This window comes from Prinia subflava, chromosome Z, assembly GCF_021018805.1.
Source record: "Prinia subflava isolate CZ2003 ecotype Zambia chromosome Z, Cam_Psub_1.2, whole genome shotgun sequence".
Lineage (NCBI taxonomy): Eukaryota > Metazoa > Chordata > Aves > Passeriformes > Cisticolidae > Prinia > Prinia subflava.
Window position 1 is genome coordinate 7,499,379 of NC_086283.1, and position 22,885 is coordinate 7,522,263.

A 22,885-nucleotide genomic window follows, 5' to 3' on the forward strand; every position below is an offset into this window, starting at 1 on the left:
CCAGCGCTGACCTACAGGCATTTTTGCCGTGGCTGTCTCAGGCTTTTTATAGTTTTTGCACACTTGTTGCATATAAGATACCTTACAGGTGTGGGCCTTCACTGAAGCATTAGCTGGTTGTTTGGGAAGGGCTTGAGGTTTGGTTTTTCTGGACTCTGGCTTTTCTTAAGAACCATTTCAAAAACAAGGGAAAACTTACTGGATTCAGACTGAATTTGTGCCACAGCATTTCACCACAAACTCACTGGAGATTAATCTGAACTGTCTCACAGTGTGCTCCTCGGATGAGAGGGCAGGCACACGTCTGAAATGATGAGTGGCTCTGCAAGTGCAGGTGCGGCACTGCCAGTGCAGGGCACTTGCAGGGGTCACCCTGCCATGTGGCAGCAGCTGTGCCAGTGTCGCAGCCAGGGGATTTCTCACTCCTTGCCCTGGACAAAATGCCTGAGTAAGTTCAAGCTTTACCACTTGCAGACTGTGATTGTTTGCAAGGAAAGTGTTTGCTGTTGTACTGACCTGTTCCTGAGTTACTTTAACCCAGCAATAGATTTAAACAGGTGCCTGGTGCATAGCAAAGCTCCTGCTGGGATAATGCCAACTGCTGTGTCAGGGTCCTCTTTCCTGCAAGCTCCTACCCTTTGCCCACCAGCATTGTACTGGGGATTGGGATTTTGTCTTTTCAGGTCAGTCATAAAACTGAATAGCAGTTTCATCTTAGCCCTAACTGGCCAAATAATTTGGCTCCTGCTTTTTCCAGTAGACTTATCTCTCCTAGTCCTGTTGGTGTCCTTCAGGTGTCTGTCCCCTGCCTGCACTGCCTCAGTTCAGCCTGAGAGCACATGCTTGGGAGAAATAAAAGATACCAGCTGGGATGGCCAAGCTGATGAGGAAAAGTGCCCCAGGGAAGGCTGCACAGAGGCCTGTTCCCAAAGGATGCTGGCATGATCTGTGCTGCAAGACTGTGTTCTGGGACTGGAGCCCTGGTGGCCGTGTGGTCTCTGAGAAGGAGACCACCAAGGTTGAGTCTCTCAGGAGTGTCTCTTTGAGCTGAGTGCTGTGGGGCACAGCTGTGAGTCCCCAGGCCAACAGGAATAGGCTATCCCTTTGCCATGAGCCTTTGGTGTTTGTAACACCTGCATGATAAGGTGTCCTAAAATATAACAGGAAGTCTTCAGGTTGTAAACAACAGATCCTCATTTTTAGTAATTTACTTTTTCCAAGTTGCATACCATAAGCTATGCTGTATGTCCCTTTTCCTTCACTTTCCAGGCTGTGTGAAGAGTCTTAGGCACAGAGAATGGAACTTCACTGGTGCGATAACACACCATTTATGCTGCATCAGAGCTAGGGACAGATTCAACAAACATTCGGCTTCCCCAAATTGTCTTGGAAATGAGAATGGAAATTTCATCCTCATTTGCTTTATTGTGGTTTTAGAAGCTGCTTGGGTACCTACTTGCACCAAAATGCTACATTTTGTGGGTGGATGAAGTATAATTTCTGAAATACCAGAATACTGAAATACCAAAGAACCTCACCTAGGACAATGTCATTGTCTGGTTGAAGGCGTGTGGACTGCTCGAGTTTTGCAGATTTTCAGGCTGTGCTGAGGAGAAAAGACACTCTGTGGAGCATGCCTGTATTAGATATAAGTGTCACCAGTGGCCCAGGGAGAGCTGGCTGTGGGCTTGGTCGGCAGGTGCTCAGCAAGCCATGGGGAATGGAGTTCCCCCTGTATGGAGGTCATGTTGACCAAGATCGGGTCTCTGTCAGTCTCTCAAGTGTTTGCGCAGCTGTATGTATTGTCTTTGGAGGATTTGGGGAGACAAATGTAGTAAGAACGCCATGTTTGTGGGAGGAGGAAGCCAGTGGGTAAAGACCGGGAAGCGGTAGAAGCAGTCTCATCAGCACAGTTTTGTAACTCATTGTGAAGTAGAATTTGGTCGTGGTTCACTACTAGAAAGCAGTAATGCCTACTGTGAGTAGTAGGTGGTGGAAATGGCTTTGGCCATTCCCCCAGTCCAGATGTCCCCAGGAAAGGGTGCAGGTCAGTGCCCGTGGGACTGCATGGGAGACCTGGGGTCAATCCCTCATCACAGCTGGGGGTAAGAGAGTTGAGAAAACGGCAAGAGGGGCATCCAGGTGTCTGCATGTGAGGTCTTGGCCTCTTGCTATGAACCCTCTCTGTGACGAAGGCCCAGATAGCCCATCTGGTTTGCCTTGTAGGGCAGGTGCCATGGCACAAAAGCCATAGGGCTTTTGGAAAATGTGTCATCAGGCCTTTCTCCTCCTGGTTTCATTGTGCATGTGTCACCCTGTGTGTCCTCCTGCTGTTGATCACTGTGGCCATCTTGGTGGGACCAGAGGGAGGCTCAGCCTGTGCCCAGTGAGCTCCAACTGTTGTCATGTTGGGGTGACCAGAAGGATTTAGCTGCCAGAGATCCCCGGGTGTTCCCAAAGCAGTGTGGGGCAGGCAAGCTGGGAAGGTTTGCATTATTGCTATTTTTTATTGTTACTTTTTTTTCCCTCCCAATTTCTGGCTCTGCAGACCCCCAAATGCTCTTAATGGAGATAGTGCCCGTTTATATGTTAATTTTAAGCTCGCTGACAAGCGGTTTGCTTTTCTCCTGACTTCTCACAGTTCCTTCGCCCGTTGAAAGCCGCTGCCATGGGCTTAGGGGATAAGGTGCCGAGAATTAGAAAATAAAATAAAATCTGCAGGATGCTGGAGAACGAGGGGGTACAGGGATTGGCGTGTTCTAAGCATAAATGGGTGATTTCTGAAAGCAAGGAACCCTGATACCAGGGGCGTGCATGACAATTACATCCAGTACAATACAAAATGTTAATTACTAAATTTTGAGAAATTAATGCTGATTAGCAGCTCTGTGTGTGTGTGACCTAAATACATCTATTGCTTATCTTTATTCATAATATACAGTTTATTGTTGATAAAGTAATGGCTAAATGGTGGGTTGGCCCATGAGTCTTATAGCTAGAGACTGAGGCCTGATTTGTAAATCATCTGAAATTTGTTGGCATCTGTTTTTTGTGGAATTTATACGGATGGGCAAGATGAATAGCTGTCTGAGCTATCCCCTTTACGACTCAACTCATAGATATTATTGAGAATTCATATTGCTTTTATTATTTGGTCATAAAAATGGACCTAATTCTTGTTGGCTTTAAAACACCTACTAGCACTGCTTTCTCTCTCCATCTTGCAAAATATAAGACAAGGCCGAAGCTTAAATTAAAATCCTCAGGTTCTTATCTCTTTCCCACAGGAAAGCAAATCTGTGTTGAAAACCGTAAAATTAAGAGGAGAGCAAGGATAGCATAATTTAGCAAAAATTCATGGCACCAGATTCTGAGCTATATGACTGGAGGGATAGGTCAGACATTAAGAAGATACTGCCTGCTAATGCAAGTTCCTTAAGGTGGTGCTCTGGAAAGAAGGAAAGCGGAAAGTACTGCACTGGTTCCTGTTTGCTCCCTTTCCTCTACTCCTACCAGCCTTAACAATGAATTGAGTTGTCCATTTAATAACCCATCTGCTTCCAGAAGTCCAGAAAAATCATGGACTTGTGCATGGAGCTGGGTCCTAACATTTGCTTTGTGCTAGGATTTCAGTAGTGAGCTCAATGAAAATTAATTTTGTTGGCCTCATAAATGATTTTTTTTTCTTAGTTCCTTATGTTCAACAGGCTATCCTTGCTGTCAGTGTGTCTGTCTGAAGGATAGCTTTGTTATTTTGGGGGGGTTTATTAACCTGTTTGTTCCATAATTATTTATGCTGAGGGCTGGGGTAGAGTGGCAGGGCACAAATGAGTAGTGCCTGTTGCACACTGGCATAATCACTATGGCTGGTCCCACTGTGGAAAGAGCAACTTGAGTTTCAAGCAGTGTTAAGCATGCAGGATTTCTTTGGGATTGAGATGTTCAGTTGCCTTGCAACCTTGATCTTAGGAGGTAATTTTGGACAGCATCCTGTCCCTAACCCTGTGCCTCTGCACTCTAGTAAGTGCTGGTAAGAAGTGTGCATCTTGCCCAGCAAGGACATCACCTTATGGCATCCATTTCAGGACCCTTGTGTGCGTTTGTAGCACTTTGAGTTCTCCTTGATAGAGTCAGAGGCCTCCCAGCTGTCCCCATGTGCTCAGCAGGTCTCCCCTCTAATTAACCCTCTTGAGAGGCCACTGACAACTGCCTATATATGAAATCAGGCTTCCAAGGGTGACCCTTCGGTTACCTGGTGGGCAGACCAAGAGTTTTCAACCAGAGTTTGTAAAACTGCAAGGGACAAACTTGCTGTTCCTCTGGTGATGGCAGGGGTTTGTCTCAGCTGTGCCATGCCACGGCCATGCAGGAAGAGCAGTGGGGAGGAAGAGGGAAGTTGTGTTGCTTTTAAGGTTGGAGATACAACAAACCTGTACTTTAAGCCTTCTTTATTTAAATGCTGTTCGCATAACCAAAGGGTTTCTCCAGCCCTGCTGCTGACTCTGCTGTCCTTAGGTCGCAGCCCTTGGTGCACAGTGCCTGCCTGCCCAGCATGTTGCTCCTCCTGCCCTGCAGCTCTCCATTTGCCATTTCCGCAGCCCTGTCTCAATGTCTCCCAAATGCCTTTCTTCCTGCTCCTGGCCCCCACCCATTTCCCTGCATTTCCTCAATATCTGCATCCCTCTTCGCATGCCAGTGGTTTGAGGATGCCGATTCTGGCAGCAAACCTGGTTTCCATCCACTAGCCCCAATGTCACGTCTGTCCATCTGTTTCCCCCGCTTCAGCAACGCAAATATTTAAAAATAGCATTTTGGAAATGTTGGTTTGTTTTGGTTTTTTTCCCCCAAAGCAGAGGCCTCACCTCGGTAACACAGTTCAATTTTTGTTCTTCTCTTGCAGTCCAACAAGGTGCCCGTGGTACAGCCTTCTCATGCGGTTCACCCCCTCACTCCTCTTATCACCTACAGCGATGAGCACTTTTCCCCGGGGTCGCACCCGTCTCACGTCCCCTCCGACGTCAGCTCCAAACAAGGTGAGCCCATCCTCTGCCAGCACAATGGTGATGCAGGGTGATCCTGGTGCCCTCTGTGCTGCTGACAGAGCCAGTATTACCAGTCTGTAATATTTTTAGAGGGAGGCTTCCAGGTGCATGTGCCCACTTTCAGAGATGGTAATTCTGCCATGATGCTGATATTTAACTTGGATGCTTACATTTTTGTGCTCTTTCTAATGTGATAATTTGGGCTTGCTTTTCTCATCAAAGTCTTTCAAAATCTCAGTAAACAGCAGCCAGTCTTCACCATCTCCTGTGGTGCCCAAGGCTCACAGCATGCAAATACAGAAAGGGCAACCATTCTTCACCTTCCTGAAAACAGAGGACAAGTGCTTCAGTGGTGGTGTTATTGAAACCTTTTCTTTCACTTCACGTCCTTGTGTTCTGGCTGTCCATGTTCTTCTATACATCAGCTGGCATAATCAAAGCATTGCCCATAAAAGTAGTTTTGAGCCTGTGCAAATAAAAGCTTTACAAATCTGGCTTTTTTTTTTTTCAACCTTCTTATGCTGGCTGCCTTCTGCACAAAGCATCTTTTTAGAGGTCATGGATGTCAGTTTTCTCTGCACCTCTAGGACCCCTTCAGGCAAACACAAAAGCCTCCTAGACCTACATCTGGGAATGTCACACCAGCCCTGCTCAGGGTCAGTCTGCAGGCCCTCAGGGAAGAGCAATCTCCAAGGTGTCAAGCCCAGCCTGTGCCAAGAGCTTCTGCCTAATACCCAGGAGAACACAAGGGGTTCCTGGGAAGGGTGTGCTTGCTTGCAATGGGTTGCAAGAGCTGGGGAGGGATGTGATGGATGTTGGAAAGGTGCGTGCATGGCCGTCACAAGTCTGTGACAGGGTTTGGGTAAGAGCTGGAGCAGAAGAAGCCTGCATGGGAGAGCTGGTGGTGAGGAGGGAAGGAGAGAGAGCAGAGGCTATACAAAGGCATTCACCGCATTCTGGATATCTCTGCATGGGCAGGAAGTCTGTTAGTGCCACAAATGGTCCTGGAGGGTGCCTCTCCCTGCTTCTCTCTGTGCTTCCATGTGTTGTGACACCCAGTTGACAAAATCCTGAAGCTTTGCTTTACCTGGGTCACACGTCCTTATGCAGAGTTGTCCCATTTATCTGAAGAGGCTTTTAGTCATCATTGTTCAGGGAGAGAGACTTTTTTGTTCCGTCTTTCCTGAATGCCTAGATTTCATTTTGGCTGTGCTATGGAGATAATAACATGGGCTACATCCAGAAAATGCTATGGCCTGGTGGCTCTGTGTGGTTTTTGCTGTTTGTTGGTTAGGTTTTGTTTTTTCTTGGGAAGAGGAATACAAAAAGCACTCTGCCTGGAAAGCCTGGCCTATAAATATGTATATGTATATCTTTTGGACTTGGAAGAAGCAAATGGAGACCTCCTGTCCTCTTTTGTCTTCCTCCTTTGCCTTCCTCCTTTGTATCAGTGCCCAGGAGAAGGATATTCACACTCATTCCTTGAAATCCCAGGGGTGTCACGCGTTAAGAGAATGGGATTTCCACCTCTTGCTGAAGCTGGCTGTGACAGCTGGGGCACAACCTGCTGCTGCAGTTTGTGAGCTCAAGAGGTTTTTGCTTACTGTGTGCTGAGTTTGCCCTTCTGTGACCCATTTTTTTGCCTTTACCGCAGTTTATTTCTGTATTCCTGTACAGCAGACCCCAACTGAACATCTGGTTTGTTGGTTTTTTGTTTCTGCTGCACATCATCTCTTCTGCTTCTTCTCTACCCTCTCTCTTGTCCAACATCCCACCAGTCATGAGGGGAAGCCTGCTGAGGAGCTCTGCCGTGAGGCACAAAGCTTATTGCCCTCTGGTGTTCCTGAACGGTCTCTTGATCACTTAGCTCAGTGTCTAGCAAAGATGATGTGGATAATGCAGGCTGGAGACTACTGGTTTTGTCTGGGATGGTCTCCTAGATGTGTGTGGTCTTTCCATCCATACTCCCTGTTTCGGCGCCACCAGCGTGTGGGAGCAGCTGCAGTGAAGTAGCGCATGCAGTTGCTGCAAAGAGAGGACTGTTTTTTTCCTCAGGTCCTCTGCCAAACGCCTCCAACCATTGTTTCTGTCCTCGCCTCCCACTGTGGGTCTGGAACAAGGCACTGCCCTGGCGCCCTGCTCCTGATCCCAGGGTGCCCTCCTCCCACCAAAAGGACTCCAGCTAGGGGGTTCTGCAACAGCTTACCCTCAGCACTGCCTCTTGCACTCAAGGCACTTTGGGATGGACACTGAGCACCACATTCCTAAAGGCAGTCACTTCTTCATTTTATTTTTTAAAATTTTAATTTGATTTGTTTTTTCTTGACCCTCTCAAGAGAACTTGCTTTGGAGGGCACTGGCCACATGGTAGCTCTGTGTGCTCCTGCGGGCGCTAGGTGGTGATAGCCCTGCATAAGGGGCCAGAAGTTTTGGATTAGCAATAACAACTATGCATTAGTTAAAAGAGAGCAGTGTTGTCTCTGTGGGTCAGAACTGCAGATTCTGAGGAAGGAGTGCCCCAGCTCCTTGTGCAGAACTTGGCCTGGCAGGGGTATGGTCATGTCATCACTTCCAGGAGCATCAATCGTCATCAGAGATGTGAGAGATGAGACGCTGGGCTTTTTTTACACCTTGTTTGGTTTTTCTTTTTTTTAACCACTCAGAAAGAGTGTTCCCTCTCATGTAAGAGCCCTGGGGTATGTAAAGTTTCCTTCTCTGTCAGCTACCAGCTAGCTGTTTTACACCTTTGAAAAGATAACTGGCCAGAAATTTGATCCTCACTTAGGTAGCGGTTCCAAGTCTGAAAATGCAGGTTTTTTGAGACAACGACACCACTGGTATTATTTTCCATGATTTCCTGTACGCAGTCCTGACTGATATTCTTCAAATCTTGTAATTAAATTCAGAAGATTAAAATACAAATTGGGCAGGGGAATAAATCAGTAACATCAGTCTATAAACTAAGTCTCAAGGTAGCACACACTCAGTCTTGGACCTTTGGAGTGTCACCACATAAATATTTAATACCCTTTTAAAGCAGCTGATTTAACATGTGAAGTAGACTTAACAATTCCTTCTGCTTCACCCCCTCTTCCCCAAACACATTTAAATAAACCAATGTCTTTGTGGCCTCTGCAACTGTAATTCCATGTCTCCTGGGGGCACAAGGTTTAGGTGAAGAATGGAGACTACAGATCCTTTTGGGATGAGGATTAGCTTTAATCTTGAGGTGATTCTTGCAGTTGTAGGACTCTGTGTTCTGGGGAATGTGAAGTGATGGATCATTCCTGACGGGACTCGTATTTTTCCATGAAATACTAGCATTGCAAAACAGATTGACCTTGGAGCCCACAGGAGTCAACTTGATGAAGAGCTTAGTTGGAACTGGAGTGACAATTGGAAGCCAAATGAATCATATCAAGTGTGACCATTACAGGCCTGAAAATGATTCTTAATTAACCACTGATCCTCTGTGGTAGCAAGTTTCCAAAATCTGTGAATCCATAAGGGAACCCATGAAAATATAAAAGTAGTAATTTACCTAATCTAATAGCTCTGCTGTACTGCCTCTTTGACAACGCTTTATTTTCCCTTTGTTTCATGATGTGTTAGAAGAGGTCCTCAGGATCCTGTCAGGTTTGGTGAGACCATTGAGAGGACAGTAGTACCGAAGGCACTTCACAGGAGATCTAAACTTGCACAGGTCCTTACCCACACATTTATTTCCTCCTTCCAAGTTGTTTTTTCCAGTATCTCCCTTGGAAACACAGAATCATGTGCAAACTGTTTTAAAGGTGACCTGTGGAGCCTTTTGGTTTTAACACTAACCAAGAAGATGGTTATTCCTTATCCAGAGCACTAGTTCCATTGTAATATCAGCTGGGAACTGTAGGTCATTCATGGAGTATTTTGAGGGGAAACTCACTCATTCTTCTGTGCTTTTTAACAGGCATGTCCAGGCATCCTCCAGCTCCCGATCTCCCTACCTTCTATCCCTTGTCTCCAGGGGGGGTTGGACAGATAACACCACCTCTTGGCTGGTAAGATTTTTTTAGCTTCTTTTTAGACACGTGCATGTGTGCATGTTCACACCATTTGCTATTGTTGAATCAACCATAGCATTTACAAAATAATAATAATGTCATTCCAGTAAGAAATTGCTACTTTACGTTAGTTAAAAAGATGAAAAAATGTCAATCTTTGAAATTAAATTAATCTGTTTTTTGAACATGCACAGAAATTGAAGCGTTAGATTTCACTTTGAAGTCTGTATGTTTCATATGGCTCCGATTTGTGGCTCTTAACTTTTGGAAAGATAGCAGAAAACAGTTCTCAAGTAATTAAATGTAAATTTTAATAAACAAATTTGCAATTACTGAAGAGAGGGGAGGTAAGAGAGAACCTTGAAGAGTATGTGGGGGGGGAAATCTTGAAACTGTCCCAAATGGAGAACAATCTTTTATAGTCTGCTGCTTTTTACAGTTTCTGTATAGAGAGAAGCCTCTGCCACTGGGAGATCTTGCTGCTCTTCCTAATACTAGCACTCTCGTGATCTCTTGCTGCCACTCAGGGTATCATTTTCCTTTTGGAGAAAATTTTCGGAGGAATAGATTTGGCAGGGTGCTTCATATCTGCTTGGGGTAGATATGTACTTGCCTTCAGTTCTCTTGGAGCAGGGAATAAGGCAACCCAGCCACAATTTCAGTGCTTTAGAATCCTTATTGTGACTACTCTGTGCCCACGCAATGAGGGATGTAGTTTTTTTGTTATTTAATGTCTCCATGGGAGGGAAATACGATCCAGATGACAACAGGCAGAGAAAGTAGAGAGCAGAAGACGGTGAAATGTTGTATTGTTGGCATATTTGCAGGAAAGGCCAAATGTCTTTTTGGAATGAATAATTAGTAGATATCAAACTATAATATGGAAGTATCTGACTATCTATTTTTTTAATCTTTTTTTCCCCAACTCTTCCCCATTTGGCTGCTTAGCTGACTCCTCACTTCCACTGCCACCAGGCAGTTGCTAGCATGCATTCTCCAGATGTGGTCAGTCGTTTCTTCTGAATGGTTTCTCAGTGCAGAAGCTGGGGGGGAGGGAAGAGGGAAAAGAGAAAGAAAAAGAAAAGGAGAGACAAGATCCAACCTTACAAGACTCGGGGATGTGTTCAGCAATATTCACCAGCTGTGGGACACACTCAGCTGTCCCTTATGCTACGGCTCCCTGCTGTGAGGTAGTGCTGTTGAGACTTCCTTCAACTTTTTTTTTTTGCATTTTCTCTTCCCTTTGAGCACTGCTCATTTCCAGTAATATGGTCTAAGAGTGAAATCTGTGTCCCAAACCTTACCAAGGCCGGGTTCCATTTTTTCTCATCTGAGAGCTGATTGACCAGTCAATAAACAGCAGGATTGGTGTGTGTGGTGCCCCTCTGGCTGGGAGAGGTGTTTGGGCTGAACTGGTATTTGCTCACATTACCATCTCCTGCTACTTCAGGGTGTTCATTGTAGTCATGACTAGACCATTGTGGACTGAAAGTAATCAGCATGTAGTGATGATGATAAAAATTAAAGACCTCAAGTGATGGACTGGTGGCAAAATATTCTGTATATGTGGGAGTGGAAAGGAGGTAAAAACTTCTGTGCAAGCTTCTCTTACTGGACTGCAAAGTTTGATCTTTAAGTAGTGAGATAGACTTGTGTCACTGCGGGCTTTTACATGGTTGGGTTGGGGTTTTTTATGGAATCAATTTCTCCTTAGGAAAGCTGTCCACTTGTACCTCACTATGCTAATGGAGAGAGTCCTAAGTTTTCAAAGACTTAATAAAACTGTTCAAAAGGCTTTTTAGCTTAATAATTCACCATCTGGTGTTCTCGCTCTGATCTACAGTAGAACTATTTGGAATAAGATGCTTTTTTCCTAAGAGCTTTTTTAACAAATCTGATTCCTGTGCTTCTAAAACTAGGTGAGAGAGGGATAGAGACTGAGGAGTGTGCATATGTGTGTGTGCCCCGAGGGAGGAAGGCTGGTTGTTTTGCTTTCCTTCCCAGTGGAAACTTAGATTGGGAATCTTTCAATAGCAAGGGAGAAAGTTCAAAGCATTTAAGTATTCATTAGTTTCCTTAGGAGAACGCTTGAAAGCGTTAGCTTTTACCATTTATTTGGGACTAGTACTGAGTTCCCATCAAGAGCTTGTAACTCTAGAGTAACCATTGAACACCATATCACATGATTGATGGGTTCCTTTCTTCTGTGACCTCAGGCAAGGTCAGCCTGTATATCCCATCTCGAGTGGATTCAGGCAGCCCTATCCATCCTCACTCTCAGTCGACCCTTCCATGTCCAGGTAGGTGTAGGAGCTGAATGACTGACTGGGGAGTAACTGCTGGCATTAGAGGGCAGGTTGCTCTTCCGCTTGCATCTTGGTCTGCCTTTGCTTGCTTTTCAGTCAGCTAAACCCTTACGCGTACATTTTTAATTTAACTTTTGTGTGTATATGCAGTTTGCCTGGATCCCACACTGGTCTCATTCAGCATTTTTTTGTCAGTGTCTGAAGTGTTGCAATGAGGAGCACCAGTGAATTGTCAACAATTAATTGAGCTGTTTCCTCTGAAATGAGTCGTTAGTTCATTTCTAGATGCAACCCATAGTGTTGTGCATAGCATCCTTGGGTTTTGCTCAAGTCAGTATGCAACCAGGTGGATTGTCGCTCTAGTCTGTGTTCTCTAGTTACAATTTCAAAATCGTTGGTAATTAGTCTTGAATCACATAGGTAATGCTCTGTGTGGAAACTTGCTCACAAGAAGGTATTTCACAGCCCAAAGCCACTAATGGCAGGGGATGCCAGCACAGCATTTGTACTGGTGTGTGACTCAGGCACTGTGTCCTTATGTCTAAGTGCAAGCAAGCAATGCTAATTGAGACTTGGCCATGACACACTCCAGACCTCCTATGCTCTGCTTTCGCATTCTGAAGACAGCTTCTGCATCCTGTGCTTGGTGTACAAGAGGTTGCAATATACAGTTCTTGGGGTTTTTTTTCTGTGATCTGTAGAAGAGACATCCTCTTGCACAGGGATTTAAGGCTGTCCACCTGATATGTGGTAGGTCCTCTTACCTCTTTGTGTGTGGGCTCCTTTGGGTTATCACTGTCCCTTCACTTCTTTACAGGGTAATGATAAGCATGTGCCTGTCAGGGTGATTGGGAAGAAAACACATTCTTTCTCCATTATAAAATCACTTCAATTTGGTTACACGGCTTTGTGTTTTCTTTATTTTGATCACATGAAGGAAAAGGGCAAAAAGGGGACTAGGGAATGGTGAAGGGAGAGGCTCGATGCCGTTCCTTAGTCATCACTTGTTCAGCAAAACCTTGGAGCATGAGCTTGCTTTTGATATTAACAGTACTTTCCACCAGCTTAAAATACAGCATGCAAGTTTTCTGTTGTGTCAGAGTTGCAATGCTCAGCACCTTCAAGATCTGTCTCAGCTGTCCTTGAGAATGACTTGGGTTAGTAGAGTGGGATTATTCAGTTAGTGATATTTTGGTTTTATTTTCCGCTTTCCTTGTACAAATGAAAGGAAGCTTTAATTAGGACCAAAATTTCTCCCTGCTCCCATCCTTCATCCAGGATGCAGGATTTTCAAAGTTCATTTTAAGCATTTGAGGTAAGAATAGAAGGTTCAGATGAAATGATGTTAAAATCTTTTACCTTAAGTACCTTGAAAAGTAAAGAGAGCCTTCAGGGACTTCTTGAAAAGACTCTTCTTTCATTTTATTTGTTTCTGCATGGCAGTTTTCTCCTTTGCATTGGCTGGTGGTGGATATTTCAAGGATGTTTATATCTTGTTGTGGAAATACATTTTTTTGGTTAAGAAATGTGTATTTTTATTGCTAGACAGTGCAACAGTACAAACATTAAATATTTCTCGTGTGCATTGCTAAAAGTGTTTGCCTGAAAGGTAGTAAAACAACTTCTCCAACAACCAAAATGTTGACTGATTTGTTTGTTTGTTTTTCTTGAACAATTGGGCTACAATGCACAAATCTTAGCCAAATATTTTTCGTGTGGTCTTTAAGAGTTATATTCATTGCAGGCTCCATAGCATTTGCATTCTTGGAGTGTCCTGCTGCTGTCATACGTGTTTGATGCCTGTCTTCAGTGGGGTTACAGACCTTGCTTTGTTTTCTCTTCTAGGTTTTCACATCACATGATTCCTGGTCCTCCAGGTCCACACACAACTGGAATCCCTCACCCAGCTATTGTAACACCTCAAGTAAAACAAGAACATCTGCACAACGACAGTGAGCTAATGCATGTGTGAGTCTGCCTTTCTGCTCTAGGCCTTAATGAATAAATATTTGAAAACTAACTCTATCTGAAGAGTCAAGGATGCTTAAAAAAAAGTGCCTTTCATGACCTCTTTGAACTTTAACTCTTCTCTTGTAACTAAAACAGGGACTGTGGGCTACTGTTTGGTAAAGGTAATGAGAAGCCATTTTTCATTCCAGTCCAGCACTTTTAAGCTGTTGGTAACAGCCTTCTTGATTCAGACATAATCATGGACCTGTCCACTTGTGACTGTGCTTGTGTGTGAATGCATGAACTTCTGCTGGAAAAGTTCTTGCCTGCAAAATTCGCTAGTAAAAAGCAGTCTCATGGCTTAGTACTCAGAGGCAAAAGACCTAGGAAAGAAGGGGGTGAGAAACTATTCTCCTGCCTGTAGCAGTGGTCTTTTAGGGTACCATGGACAGCCTTTCAAAAAGAGAATTGAGACAAGTTTGGAGCAGATTCACAGATTAAATGCTACTTGCTAGAGAATGTCAACCTGACATCCTCCTTGAGTATTAAACCAAAAGATATGAAAGTGGATGGGACATGGGACATGACCACTGAAATTCTCATTCTTACTACTAAAGTGCTGCTGCAACCACAAGTTAGTAATTTTCCATTGGATCTTTTTAGGTTGAAGGCAAATTAATGCTTTTTTTCCCTTTCCTTTCCCTTTCCCAATCACATTTTAGGAAGCCTCAGCACGAACAGAGAAAAGAGCAAGAGCCAAAAAGACCTCATATTAAGAAACCTCTGAATGCTTTCATGTTGTACATGAAAGAAATGAGAGCAAACGTTGTAGCAGAGTGTACTCTGAAAGAAAGCGCAGCTATCAACCAGATCCTTGGCAGAAGGGTATGTACAGCAGGGTTTGTAAGCGCTCACGTGTAATTTGTTTCCTCTTAGCTGGGTGTGAAGGCTGACTTTCTGCTTGAGGTGATAACTGATGTGCAACTATCAAATTAGCTATAGAAGATAAAACATGCAACAAAAATAGAAGCAATATCTTGATTTTCTTTTTGCAGCATTAGCAACATCATCAAATTTGTGTCTGTTCCAACTCATGTAATAGTGTCAGCATCTCAGACATGAAATACCCTCAGTCACACATACAAGAAACATTTTAATCACATTCTGAGTCCTTTCTTAGCCTGGTATCCATCAGGGCAGAAAGGGATCATTCAAAGATGAACACTGAATACTACTGGAGATGAAACTCAAAAGTGAACATAATGTGGTCCAGTTGTAGTCATGTAGGCTGGGAGGGACCCACAGAGGTCATGTAATGCAACATCTGCACAAAGCAGGTCCAGTTACATCAGGCTGCTCAGGAACCTTCCCAGCCAAGTTTTGAATGTCTCTGAAGTCACCAGCAGAGTACTGATGATCCCAGTAGATGTACCAAAGCCTTGCTGAGAGCTGTATGCTTCTGTGGCATTGTAGTCATGTTTTGTACTTTCCACGCTCAGAAAAAAACCTATGCAGGCCAACTCACAGGACAGCCTTTGTGTTCTCTGACAGTGTTATTCTTCCAAGGAAAGACAGCAAAATGCCCATTTTGCAATTGACTCACAGAAACGAGAAAAGGGGTGACTTTTGCATCAATCTGAGTTTGATTAGGGATTATTCAAATTCCTAGTAAACACCTCCTTTTGATCACTGACCAAGGCAGTATTGAGAGGCATTGTGACTCTCTGAAAACCCTGTACTTTTAAGTGGGAAGTCAGTACATGACCTCAGGTACTCCTTTTTTGAGCAGCTGGAAGATTTTGCAGTTGGAAGATTTCCCCTTCCAAACAGAGCAGAAATCTGCTGGTACTTGTTCCAGTTCATGCAGTCTTCTGGTTTCTGTTGTTCTTGTTACCTCCCCTTAAAGGATCTCTTGGTACTTGCCTTTTCCATGCTTTCATGCAAGTCTCTAGGATCACATATGGGCCGTTTACTTAAGAGTTGGACTTCATGATCCTTGAGAGTCCCTTTCAACTCACAGTATTCTGTGATCTGTGAACAACCCTTACAGGTGATGGCAGTCCCAGATGATTTATCTTAGTTGCTTAGTGTGTCAGCCTTGTCTTCTTGGCCCGAACAAGGGCAGTGGCTTATTTATCTGTTTCAGTAAGGAATCAGCCTCAGGGCTCCTTTACATGCTTTTTCTGCAGCTTGGACTCCTCTTTTCCAGTTACTGTTCTCCGTGAAAGTACCTCAAATTCCTCTTCTCCTGTGGTGCAAACGAGGCATGAGCTATCCAATGCAATTGCTTGGACATCAATTATTGTCAAGTGTTTTGTGTTCAGTCATCATGGTCATTATTTATACTGTGCTATCCCAGAGGAGGAACCACCTCTGTTCTCACGAGCTGACACTGCATGCTGCTGGGCTCCCTGGGGCCACAGCATTGTGTTCACTACCTTCCAGTTTTTGAATGTGCATGTGGCATTTGAGAGTTGCAGACAGGCTGAACTGCTGTGCTCTCAATAACACATCCAACTTGCCAAGTCAAGGCAGACAAGAGCTATAGTTCACATCCTGTGAACTAAACAACATATTAAAGCATACAAATGTGATGTGATCTGATCTGAAATCTTAGTTCTGTATGTTAGTCTTGTATGAGTGTCTTAATGATTGTCTGTTTTTTTTTTTAATAACCTCTTTACCCCTTATTTTCCTATGGATGTTGTCAAACAAGAAGATGCATCTAATGCTGCATCAGTGGAAATTAATTCTAAATAAAAGGACTTTAGTCTTTGGTTCAGGTCTATGATCTATGTTTCAACAAGAACAAAATTATTAGATGCTAATGTAGCTGGTACCTTTCCAAATGTGCAGGTTGTGAAGTTTTTTTGCTGGCTTTTTTTTGGGGGTGGGGGGTGGTGGTGGGGATGGTGGTTATTTTTAAGTAAATGAAACCAGGAAACTTATCCCTGCTTGGCTACAAAGGTCTATAAACTATGTAATATGTAAGACTGTAATTCTGTGATTTCTTTATCTTTGAAACTTTTGCAGCTGCCATTTCCTTTTTCAATCAGAAAGCAGGTACCTTAAAGTTCAATACTTAGAAGTTGATTTTGGAACAGGGGTGCTGGTGCCCAGAAAGCCTTCTGTGTTGGCATTGAAAATGAACTTGTATCTAGTTGTTGCTTGAAACCAAGACAGCAGATTTTCTGTCAAGGGGACATTGCTGCCCCTTAAAAGCAGCACAAGTCTCCTCAGTTCTGTCAGGAGCTAAAGGCTGTTTTCATTGCTGCTTTGTTGGGGTTTGCTTTTGTTTGTTTGTTGTTGGTTTTTTTAAGTAGTGTTGGGAGAGCATGGTCCCGTGAGCAGATTATTTGGTGAGCCCTGTTTCCATAAATAATTTTTGTCTTGCTCAAGGCACTTGGCAGTTTCAGAGCTGACAAATGCCTGAAAGTCGGTTAATAAACACAGGTGCTTGTAATTGCTAATGAATTCCCTTTTGCAGTGGGGAAGGACTGAATCAAAGTCACTGAAACACTTGCTCAAGTTATCTGCTGCCTACGTATAGGTTAGTTCCTAGTCTAAAGGTGTATTTATTTTGTTTGCAGTGGCATGCTCTCTCTCGTGAAGAACAAGCAAAATATTATGAATTAGCTCGTAAAGAAAGGCAGCTACACATGCAGCTTTATCCAGGCTGGTCTGCAAGAGACAACTATGTAAGTCATTCACTTGAAAGTTCTTTTTTAAAATTCACTTTCTTTTTGTAACTTCTAAAATTATTATTGTTTCTTCTTTTTCTCTATAACTTGTGCAAAGTTCTGGATGATAGGATGGTGAACATACATATAACATAAACCTTATATTTGTTTTCACTTCAAGCACCCAGAAAACTTGGGATTTTGTTAAGATGCTTCTTATGAAACTCAGAGTTTTTGAGGGGAAAAAATAACATGGGAAGTTTTTTTCCAAAGACAATGGCCACTACTGTCGGGAAGCTCATGTTGTACTGTACAGCTATGACTTTTCCATCATTTTCTACTAGATCACTTATTCTCCAGAAATCTTTCTTAGACCTGAGAAAAAAGGGATACCTTGCTTTCAAGAGAACTGCAAGCCCAGGGGTCTTAATGCAGACTGAACCTTACCTGAGATTAATTCAGAATGGTCCATTTGTGCCAATCTTATATAAGTAACCTTCATGGTAGAGCCTGCTGTTACACACAGATATATATAGGTATATGTTAAGAAGTTATCTTACAGTTACTCTTGTTTCATAATTAAATATCAAATAGCCTGCACTGTGTGGTTATACTCTGGTGCCTGTAATGAGCTGTCAGTGCAGCCAAATGTGATGATATCAAACTCAGAAGCTGCAGTCCTGAGAGACTGATCCTAACCTGAGATCTGAGTTCCTTTCTGTCCCACCATTAGATGTGACACCATCTGGGATAGGAAATGTACCTGCTATATCTTGCTCAATTTTCTTTCTGCATTAGGTGGACAGTAGTCTTTCTCTACTTCAGTGATGTCTTTGGACATTAAGGATTGAGGTACCTAAATACAGTGTTAACAGAAACTGTAGAAACCAGCACAAAATGCATTGACACAGAAACTGTGTGATTTTCTCTGGAGGAAATGCTGGTCTTGCTGACATGCATGCCCAGTTTTGTAAGCACAGACACAACTGATAGCCCTAGCAGCTTCTTTCTGTCTGTTTTACACAGCCAGTAAACCGTCCTGACACTGCACAGGTAGGGTTTATTCCCAGTAGCCAGACCATGTCAGCAGAACTGTCTTGAAGTATAGCTGGGAACAAACAGGGTCTTAGGGAAAGACTCTCTGGAAAGAAGGGCATTTTCCTTGTCTCAAATTTACTTGCTGGAAAATCACACCACTTCGGAGTCTTGACAGCTCTTGCTTACTGGACATCAGGTTTCAAGATGGTCCTGTGATGTTTGGTCATGTTGGCTTTGAGAACCCTGTGTTCTGCCCCAGCCTGTGCCACACAGCACAAGCAGCAGACCTGCGGTTTCTTAAATGCCTTGACAGACATTTGGAGAGTGTGAGGTGGCACGTATGAGTTATCTCTTTGATGTGCTTCCAGCCTACATCCTATGTGGAAGTATAGCTCTGACATACTCCAGTCCTGTATGTTACAATGAGGAACTCTGCTAGCTTCCTCTTGCAGCCTTCCTCTCTGCCTCTCCAGGAATGCACACATTCTGTAGTGGTGGTCAGATGGTGATCATAGGAGAGCACAGTTTATCACTGAAACCTTTTCAGATATACGTCATCTTGGTTTTTTCCAAAAAGTAAAATTGTATTAATTTAGCACAGGAATTACTCCAGAATTTTAAGGGTTGGAAGTGATTTAAGGGTGATTCTTCTGTTTCACAAAACAGTCCAAGTAAAAAATACATACTGTTTGGTTTTAGGTCTTCTCTTTTGATTTGCCTGGTTATTCGGGATTTTAGAAATTCAAAGAAAATGTTAAACATTTCCATTCAACTCTTGAAACTATCTTTTTCCTATGTTTTTATTACTGATACCCAAAGCAGTCATGCAAAATTGTGTGATAGACATGAGAAGCACAATGTTTTCACTACATGAGGGTGTCTGTATGTGCTGTAGTTGTCAGAAACTATCTTACTTGGGAATGCTGACAACTAGTTTTCGGCCCAGACTTCTAATCCTTCACTTGTGTTATCTCATAGGTAGATCTTAGATCAGTTTATGAGTGCTAAAACATAAACCTTTCAGTTTATGTTTTAGCACTTGAAATCAGCCTGACATAAAGAATAAAATTTTCCTCCCATGACTTTTCCATGTTAACATCTGTACTCATGCAGTTTCCTCTCTAAAAAATGTATTGCCGTGGTGCCTAATTGATGAAGTATATTGCTGTGAGTTCCCCAGAGCCCTTGAAATGTGTCTTCCAACTTCTAGTTTTCATCCAGACTTCAGAGTCTTGCTGATAAGACATTGCCCAGCCCTGTTTCTAGACTTGTGATAAACAAGGACAGGAGCTTGAGAGTCAGGCAGGCCCAGACTGTCAAAGCAGAGTGGAGGCTACTTAATTCGTTTGCTGGGGCTTCACCACGGCCTGTATTTGGATTCCTCCCTTGCCATCTATCAGTCAGTGAGCACTGCAGGGGTTTGAGGTGGTTTCTCACATCACCTGCTGTCCATCCCAGCACCTTGCAGAGCTAGCTCATGGAATGATGTGTCCCAGCACCTCAGCCCTTCCAGCCTGAGGCCACTGTGTCTGTGGCATGCTCTGTGCTGGGACACACAGCTGCCAGCCATGAGAGTGTGTGGCCAGAGGATGGGCAGCAGGCTGCAGCCCTGCTCACAACAACTACACCAGCCTTTGCCAGAGCTCATCTGCTGCAGCCTGTCTGGAGGCTTCTTTAAAATATAAATGGATGTGATGTTTTTTCTTAAAACAAAAAGCTTTCACTGACTGCACAGGAAAATAAAGACAAGACATATGGAGGAATATCAGTGGTGGTTAGGGTCATGCAGGACGAATGAGGTTTAAAATTGTGGGTCTAAGCTTTTGTTTCCTGACAGACTGTGTGAGGCAGGAGCTGTGGCCATTGCCATAGATGGGGGTGCAGGAGAAGGCTGAGTGTGTAGGTTGGCAGGCTGTGGCCAGTGTGGTGTCTCAAAGACAGCTGCCAGGCATCCCTGTGTGTTCTGCACTTCAGCCATGTTACGGGTGCTCTGCTGTACACTCTCTGCGGTTTGGTATTGCAGAGTGCGCTCTCTGGGCACAGCCACACCAGGCTTGGCTTTTGTTCAGGTACGAGCATTATCAAAACAGTTTTAGTTGGCTGGTTTGCACCCTGGGGACAAGTCATGGTTGTCCTAGGTACTTTCAACACCCTGTCTGCTCCTACCATGTATGACAGTGTGTCAAGAGTTCTTGTAAGAGCCATAAATTATGATATCAACATACGTGTCATCAGATTATTGAGCGTGAGAAGTCTTTTAGGTGCTTGTGGCTGCCAGTGTTAGTTGAAAAACTGCCAGAAATTGTAATTCCATGTGGATATAAATATATGTATTGCTGATGTGCATATTTCTCCATAGATCCTCAGAGCACTGGGGATCCCACTAGTTAAAAGTGGGATAGAAAAGCTACCTTGAAAATAATTGGGGTTTTTCCCAGCACTTTCAGTGTCCAGGTGACTTTTGCTGTGAGGTAAGTGACAATAAAGTTTTGTGCATGTAATGGTATGATAAATTTTTTTATTTTTCAGGGGAAGAAAAAGAAGAGGAAGAGAGAAAAGTTGCAGGAATCAGCATCAGGTAGGCCATGACCACCTCTTACTTGATATCCACCTCAGGTATATTTTAGAAAACAGGGCTTGCGCTATTTAATTTTAACAAGCTTTTATCTAACACTTGCTTCTGATGGATATTTTGAGATATTTCACTTGGAATGTAAGCTTGTGAATATGCACACAACTCATGCCTCCTTTCCCTTACACCTTTCTGAGCAGCAGTCCTGATGGCATCAACATCTTTGGCTGAACTTACGCATTGCTGCAATTACTGTCCTGTTACCTTTGCTTTTCTCCTCAATCAGTGTTGTATCGTCTTCAGACTTAACTATGTCTCAAATACTGCGTGGTATTTTTGGACACTGGAAACTTTACACAGACCTTGCAGTAACTGTATTTTTTCTCACTGTATTTTACATTTCTTTGTACACTAACAGCTGCCTAGTAGGTTGGCTAAAAGCATCAGTGAGGTCTCCTCTTTGCCTTTAAAATAGGTGTAAAGAAACACCCTGTTTTCCCCAACAAAAATGGCTGGTATAAGAACCATAAAAAAACCCAAACAACAAAACCAAAAAACACACACAAAAAATTCCATGTAACACTGTAGCAAACAAACTTACTTGGAATGTGCAAAAACTCTGTAACAGAAATTTGTTAAAGGAAAACAATCTTCTACAGGTACAGCCCCCAGAATGACAGCTGCCTACATCTGAAGCATGGTAAGAACATCTCTAAAGCTTTCCTGCTGATAAAACTGAATTGTAAAATAAGCCTTCTTATAAATTTTATGCAATAATATGAATTTAGCAAAAATTGCAGAACTATCATATCCCAAAGCTAATGTTACTTTGATTACTGATGGTTTTTATACCGGCTATCTGTTAGGTGTTCACCATTTCACTGCTTAACCATAATATTTTCAAACTGACCACACCTCACTGACTCACTGCAAGTCTGCCTGTGAACCAGGGATGGGTTTATTAAGTGGTGCAAGCCCTCCCAGACTGTCACAGCTTATAAGAGCAGGGTAGACGCTGACTTTGGAGCACATTTTATGTGCTGACATCACCAAGATTCTGGCTGGCTGGGTACACCTTTCAAAAAAAATTTGTTCACACCTGTATACTAACAAAAACCTGCTAAGAAAATGGGACTGTATTTCATTTGTTTCAAGAATTTCTCCCACAGCTGTACAGTGGTATTTCATGTGTGGTGCAGGTTGGGGTTTTTTGTGGTTGCTGTATTTCCAGCATGTGTTTTCTTTCTTTATACCATATTACCTCACCGAGGGTGGAATGGCTAGTGATTACACATGTGCAATAACACCATCTAGTCAGCTTGTGAGTGCACACAGTACCACAGTGAGATTCTGATTTCTCAGTGTCTGTGTTGGAAGGCTGATCCTTCTCTTTCTCTCAGTGTGATGTGTTTTCTAGTAGGAATGGCATTAATTTGAAATAGTAGTTGCTTCTAAACTGTCTAATTAACCCAGATTGCACTTGGGAGATTCTCAAGAATTCCAGGAATCATGCAAAAAATGATGACTTTTCAAAATCACCTACACACTGCATCAGAAATGGGCTCTGTCCTTTCTTCCTCTGCCTTCTTTGGCCACAGGTTCCCTGTGGCATTTAAGAGGAGTCAGCAAAGCAGGCTCCTGTTGGCCCTCTGCTCTGCTGGGATTTTCAGCCTCAAAAAGTGAGTTTCCTGTGTGCAGTGTGTCAGTCAGCAGTCAGCATGATTCAAACCTCTTCTGGAGTTATGCCATTATGCTGGTTAGTCTAAACTTGGTGAAGACAAGACTTTGGTGGTTTGTTTGTTGGGTTTTTTTAAAGCTGAAGTGAAAAGGCAAAATGTGGGCTTTTTTTTCTTCCTAATAAGCAGAAGTTTTTCAGGCAAGCAGGCAACCTTGCCCATTGCAATGTGCCTGAGTCATGCTGATTTGAGATATGGATTTCAGTACAATCCCAATGGGTTCTGTAGCCTATACAACAAATGTAGCTGTAAAATATCATTACAATAGCATTATACCTACTGAAAAATAAAGTGCTTTAACCTTGAGTTTTATAATTGATATTTCAGCTTAGTTGCCCAGGTCCATGACTGTTGTGAATATTTTTCACTTTGATCTTAACACAGTACCAGTAGGCAAAATACCCATAATTTTATCTGAATTGATGCAGTGCACTTGATTTGGATTGGAATACAACTAAGGTTCAAGTGACAGCTGAAAAACAGGGAATATTTGGTCTTCAGGATGCCTTACAGTCTTG

At 43.2% G+C, this 22,885-nt stretch overlaps 1 protein-coding gene across 6 annotated transcripts in view; it reads left to right on the forward strand.

Moving 5' to 3' along the window:
• The window catches only part of LEF1 (lymphoid enhancer binding factor 1), a 70,916-nt gene that overhangs the window by 36,164 nt on the left and 11,867 nt on the right, over positions 1-22,885 (forward strand). For 3 of the 6 annotated variants that reach the window (XM_063421529.1, XM_063421530.1, XM_063421534.1), the window contains 7 exons: positions 4,901-5,033; positions 8,992-9,082; positions 11,302-11,385; positions 13,237-13,359; positions 14,064-14,226; positions 16,932-17,039; positions 20,589-20,637. In XM_063421529.1, coding sequence (XP_063277599.1) covers positions 4,901-5,033; positions 8,992-9,082; positions 11,302-11,385; positions 13,237-13,359; positions 14,064-14,226; positions 16,932-17,039; positions 20,589-20,637 — 751 coding nt within the window. Of the gene's footprint in view, positions 1-4,900; positions 5,034-8,991; positions 9,083-11,301; positions 11,386-13,236; positions 13,360-14,063; positions 14,227-16,931; positions 17,040-20,588; positions 20,638-21,290; positions 21,332-22,885 lie in introns of all 6 variants that reach the window. The other 3 variants (XM_063421531.1, XM_063421533.1, XM_063421532.1) reach the window with 3 other exon arrangements.